Genomic DNA, 6,000 nt, shown 5'->3' with positions numbered 1-6,000 from the left:
GAAATAGCGCCCGACGTGTGTAGACGCGACGGGCGCTATTTCGAAGTTGGTGCCGCTACTTCGAAGTAGCGTGCACGTGTAGACGCAGCTTTTGTTGTTTTTACAGATACAGACTAACACAACTACACCTCTGAACTATTGGTATTATTTCTTCTCCAACATGCAACAACCAAAGTGAAATCTGATGACCTGACATGGAGAATGTCTGCACTGCAGCTGGATGTATATTTCCCAGTTCAGACAGATGGATGTTCACTTTCTTTGATGGAGCTCATACACCAGAGATAGCAGCATAGACATGTCAGAATGGGCTAGCTGCCAGAGTATTTCATAGGATCTCTGTTGGGATTGCTGCCTTTCATTCTGCGGCTACACTGCTATGTTTGTTGTGTCAGCTTGATCAAAGCTTGTGCATACACATCTACCCAAACTGGATTTATCACTGGGCCTACAGGAGCCCTGCGCAGGAGGGGAAAGCCCTTGCATCCCAACTGCTCCTGGGCAGCAGGGCTGGGAAGTCCCCCAATGCTCCGACACTGTTCCCTGCTAGCAGCTGAACAGGTGCAGAGGTGGGGAAAACCCCTGAAACCTCAGACATCCCCCACTCCCCAGTGGCAGCGCCAGGCAGGCAAGGTGAGCATAGCAGTGAAGAAAGCCACCAGTACTCCCTGATCCTGGCAGAAGTTGGCTGGCCTGAGGAAGCCCTTCCCACCTCCCAGACCCCATCCCTGGCAGAAGCCAGGAGACTGTGGAGGAGGCCCTAGCATTCTCTGACCCTGTACTTGTCAGAAGCCAGGGGACAGAGCTTGCCCAGCAGGGCCCTGCCGGTGGGTGGTTGATACTGAAATCAGAGAGTAGGGCCCTGAAGGCATGGGGACTACTGAGGTGTTTAAGGAGAGACCAGCCATGGTTCTGGGATTGGGGGAACTCTTGCCACCAGCTGCACCTGAGGGCTGTGGAAGCTCTCACTCTTAGAATGATTTGGTACTGTAGGTGCAGAACGGTGAGGATCCTGGGTGAAATAAGGGAGGGGCAGAAAAGGGTAGATCTGTAGGTGGGTTCACACATGGAGGGGCAGAACGGGGGCAGGACCACAGGCAGGAGTGGAGAGGGCTGTTTGCTCTGGCCTAGGGTTCCTGGAAACCTAAATTTACCTCTGGCCAAATTATTTGATATACAGTTCCTAATGCAATGCATCAGGCATGGAAATGACAGTATATAAGGAACTACATAAGCGGATGTTTTTCTTTGTTGATATGTGATTTCTATTAGCAGATATTTTTGCACCAGCATCACAGGGATATTGAGATGGAGCTGAGTAGAATAGAGCAATGAAGATGGGCATTTATTGGCTCTGACTTGAGTGATCCCACCAAAGTTAATGTACGTACTTGCATGGGCAAGGGCTACAGGGCTGGGTGCAAAACAACTGAACAATTACCTTTTAGCTAAAAACAATCACATTTTCCAGATGAGTGAAAATGAAATTACCTAGGAATAAAATCGCACAACACATTAGTTATGAACTGGCCATGGCCTCAGCTGATCCAAACTAAATTGCAATTACTTCAGGGTTAATTCCCTTGGCACAAAAGACACAGCTTGTCAACATGGGCTGAAAACATCCCATAAATCAAGCAACACAAAAGCCTAGGTGAAGATTATGCACGATGAGTGGGAGGATTACGATAGGGCACAGTGCGTAGTCTGGTGAGCAGCAAATCCAGCTTTCGAAAATGAGAAGAATTTCATGTCTTAGCATGATACAGCCTAGAAGAAACTGTAAACAAACGACTTAAAATGGAAAATATATCAAAACCAGAGCCAGTAATGTGAAGCCTCACTGCACAAAACAAACATTAGAGGTGTGTGTGTGTGTGTGTATGCAATAAATGGACTTTTCTTTGCAGTATTTTTGTTTTAACTTCTTCCCTGTAATGACAGTATAATTTTCCAGATTCCCTTCTAGTTCATCAATACACCCATTTTTCAAGCTATTTCCTTGATGATTGACTAAAAGAGGCTGAACAGGAGGTAAGGTAATTTAAAAAGACAGGAAACAGAGAAACAAATACAAGCTGTTGTAGCTTATTGCACAAACCTTAAAGATTTCTTGCTCCACATTTTTTCAGCCTATGTCGTTCATCTGTACATTCCAGTTAGGGAGTAGGAGGGAGAAGGTGCACTGAAAGTTCTATAGAGTTGCCAAACCACCATCAGCCTCTCATTGTCTCCAATTCAAGGAAGCACTTAAGTGCCTGCCTAAGTTTTACTGAAGAAATGGCATTTAAGCACATGCTTAAAATTAAGCACACACTTAAACACCCACTTAAGTGTGCTCCTGACTAGGAGCCACTGTATGTTTATTGCACTTGGTTCAATTAACCCTTAAGATTTTGGTTTCTGAATATTTCTAAGGGTAGGTATAGGAAATGTGTGTATATTAAGACATCTGTAGTTAGTTCCATTTGGGGTATGTGGATGTATGGAGATTTCTATGGAACAAGGCCTTCGGAAGAGACATAGATGCATATTACACATACACACACGTATGTCTACACTCTGAAAAACAGTGTTCAGCGTTGAGAAATATTCACCTTTGTTTGGATCAATGCTAAGGTGGATTAGTTCTGTAGCACAGTGTCCAGAATAACTGAATTGTCCATGGGAGATTATGCAGTTCATTTGAATGACGCACAGTCTTTTGCACGAGCACTATTCCGTACCCAGTGGAGTCCTTGCTGAGTGTACTGAACTAAATGCTCCATACTGCTGTGTAGGGTGACAGGTCCCATCAACGCATCCAAGTCATTAAAAAACTCTATGGAAAAAATGGTAAGCATCAGAATGAGGAAAGCTACACTTGCTATTGATCACCAGGAGAGAGCTGTTTTTACCAATTAAACTGCACTGACTATTTTATTAAAATGAAAGTTTAGGGTTAATGGGCTTCTTGAAGGTCCCTGATGAGTATTTCGAACAATTTCATTTAAAAAATTAGACAGCTAACTCCTTGGCTCGCTCTTCCAGGGGCACCCATTAGTACTGTGTGCAAAAGGATTACTTACCAGTGGTAAGAGTTAGGAGATGTCACTTACACTTCAAACACACAAATTAACCTGCCCAACGTTTTTTAAAAATGGTACTTTTATGAGTGAGACCTAGACAAATCCTGAGATTATTCCCAGACTAACTCCTACTTAAATCCTGAGGGAACTTTGCCTGAAGGTGGAGGAAGTAAACGCTGAGGACCCTTTGGTCCTCTCTAAGGCTGCTTCTACACTCGCCCCCTCATTTCAGAGGTGGCATAGTAATGAGGCAATTCAAAGCAGGCTAATGAGGCACTAACAAGCATATTCAGCACCTCATTAGCATAATGGTGGCTGTGCGAATTTCAAAGTGCAGACTTTGAATTGCAGATTGAGAGTGAAGATGGGGGCAGCTTCGAAGTAAGCGCCCCACTTTGATATTCCCTTACTCTGATCTAGTTTTGTTAGAGTAAGGGAATGTTGAAGTGGGGTGCTTATTTCGAAGCTGCCCCCACCTCCACTCTCAATCTGCAATTCGAAGTCTGCACTTTGAAATTCATGGGGCCACCATCATGCTAATGATGTGATGAATACGCATATTAGCTCCTTATTAGCCTGCTCTGAGTTGCTTCATTACCATGCCACCTCTCATGAGAAGAATGTGTAGAAGCAGCCCAAATTTACATGTGGAGGGAAATTGCACTTGCAGGAGTGGGGAGGGGTTCCTATCCTTTGGCATGTTTGAACCCTCATGTCACACCGGTCCCTTTGAATCTCCATCCTGTGCAGCTCCAGGAAGCCGGAGAAGGTGAGCAAAGGAGGCTGCCTGAAACTCATGAGGGATATAAGGGGAAATGAATTCAGCCTGCCGCTATTATTTCTTATGCTATTCCTGCCACTCCACTGAAGGTGGATTCTGGAAGCAGTGATAGTTAAGGGCCCAGGTGGCTTTGCTCTTGCAAGAGCCATGCCAAGCATGGCCCAGATGGAATTGTAGGGGCAGGTGGTATAGCATAAGCAATGAGCATCCATGCTGATATTCAGAGGGGAGGTGTCCTACATGTCCACAGACAAGTGAGCCTTATAGCTGCACGTTAATGCTTTAGTCAAGACATGCAAAAATATGAGGCAATGTAGCAGCCACCACCAAAAGGGAATGTCATCGGTGTACTTGACTAGTCTTCTCTCATAAACCAAGAACAAAGGACGAAAGAGATCCATTTCTGTAATACTGTGAAGGAGAATAAAAATAAATTCAAAACATCAATTTAATTCCTGCTTGGCTGCCAGATATCTGTGATTTTTTTCTCTAGAAAAGGGTGAGAGCTAGACAGTCAAATAAAAGAGAAACTAGTGATAATTTCCCTTTTCTGAGTTGAGCAACTGACAAACCTGTTTTTGTTAATTTATGGGACAGCCCATGAATAGATTAAAGAACACAGCTCTGTAATCCAGGAGGTAAGATCTTCCAACAGGTCCACTGCAAAATAGGTCTAAATTTTCTCTTATTGGCATGTTTTTAAAGGACACATACCAGGTTTTAGTTTGTTAGGTTACATACCTCTGTTTTCCTTAGCTAGATTGTCAGCCATCTCCCAATAGTCATAACTGTGCAGGATGCTGTTGGTGATACTGACATGATTGGCTGCCATCTGATGAATACGCTGTGGAATGCTGATGGTGGAAGAGGGGGAAGGGGCACCGCTGCTCCCCTGGGACCCTACAGAGCTGACGGGAGAAGGGTTAGGAGACATGGGGGACGGAGTCCCTGTGCTCCTGAAACAGAACATTATATATATATATATATATATATGTTAGGGTGACACGGATAAACTTGAAAACAGCAGAACACAGCAAATGCTATTCCTCACTGCACTTCAGACATCGTTTCTGTATGCTGAGTGAACTTACTTTCCACTGGCGCTCCATGGAGATGGGGCTTGGGCCGCTTTTGATGAATTCTGCAGAAGGAATAAAAAAAACATTTACCAATCTATAATTTAAACAGGACTGCGAAATGAAAGTCAGTAAAGAGGACATGAAGATGGGGCGCACAAAGCAGAGGTGATATATGTGGAAAGTGTATTCAGGTTTCATGGTGCCATAAACCCATTGGGCTAAACTGAGATGTGGTGCAGATGGTGAGGTCATGGCAGAATCCCTTATATTCAGCCATCCCTTGATTAAACCATATGTAGGGATGAGCCAATCCACCAGTCAGTTGATCTGGTGACTGTTGGGACAGTTATAGCAGCCCCACTGGCACAACAGGAGCTCAGTTATGCTCAGTTTTGGCTTATGGCTTGGAACTCTCCTTTTCCTGATAGCGGCGACAGACTCCCCAAGCCTCAGCCTGCTACAGCCCTAGTCTTGTTCCAGTCATGTCCCGGGTCCTGTTCCAGCCGTGCTCTTATCTTCTCCCAGCACGGCTCTTAACTCCTGATTCTGGTCTGAATCCTGTCTCCAACCCTTAGACCTGACTGTCCTCACCTTGATTTCAGATATCCATTTAATCTTCTGCTAGATTCTCAAAGCTACTTAGGTCCATCATGCTGATGTGTACGAGCGTCCAAAAGCAGGTAATTTACACATGGAGGAGCTGGAAGATGGTGGTGGAAGAGTCACTTACAATTAAAATTAAAATAGCTTCTGCCCTCCTTAGTTTAGATTCTGTTAGATACCAGTCAATGAGGCACATAGCTCTCAGAAAGTGTAATGGAGTCTAAATTACAACACCTTCTCTGTCACCACTGATTTTCTTGCGGGGTTTATTCTGCTCTCATGACTCAAACCTTATTTCATACATTCTCAAAAACCGTTAACTGCCAAATGTCTGTGATTTCTTAAAATTCTCTGGTTTACTCATTGTTTTGAAAATGGAAATAAAAAAATTTAAAGAAGATTTAAATAATTTTTCTTTTTTAAAAGAAAAACATTTTCAATTTACTTTGGAAATGTGTGAAAAATTTCG

General features: G+C 43.9%; 1 protein-coding gene across 1 annotated transcript in view; it reads right to left on the bottom strand.

The window, feature by feature from the left end:
* Nucleotides 1-2,570: 2,570 nt before the first annotated feature.
* AFF3 (ALF transcription elongation factor 3) overlaps nucleotides 2,571-6,000 on the bottom strand; it is a 515,483-nt gene continuing 512,053 nt past the window's right edge. Inside the window, exons 20-22 of the mRNA XM_074986799.1 lie at nucleotides 4,941-4,990; nucleotides 4,591-4,805; nucleotides 2,571-2,821 (exon numbers count right to left, since the gene is read on the bottom strand). Coding sequence (XP_074842900.1) covers nucleotides 2,682-2,821; nucleotides 4,591-4,805; nucleotides 4,941-4,990 — 405 coding nt within the window. The 3' untranslated portion in view covers nucleotides 2,571-2,681. The remainder of the gene's footprint in view (nucleotides 2,822-4,590; nucleotides 4,806-4,940; nucleotides 4,991-6,000) is intronic.

This window comes from Carettochelys insculpta, chromosome 1 (assembly GCF_033958435.1).
Source record: "Carettochelys insculpta isolate YL-2023 chromosome 1, ASM3395843v1, whole genome shotgun sequence".
NCBI lineage: Eukaryota > Metazoa > Chordata > Testudines > Carettochelyidae > Carettochelys > Carettochelys insculpta.
The sequence above is the reverse complement of the archived record's forward strand: the minus strand, read 5'-3'. Positions and strand labels throughout refer to the sequence as shown.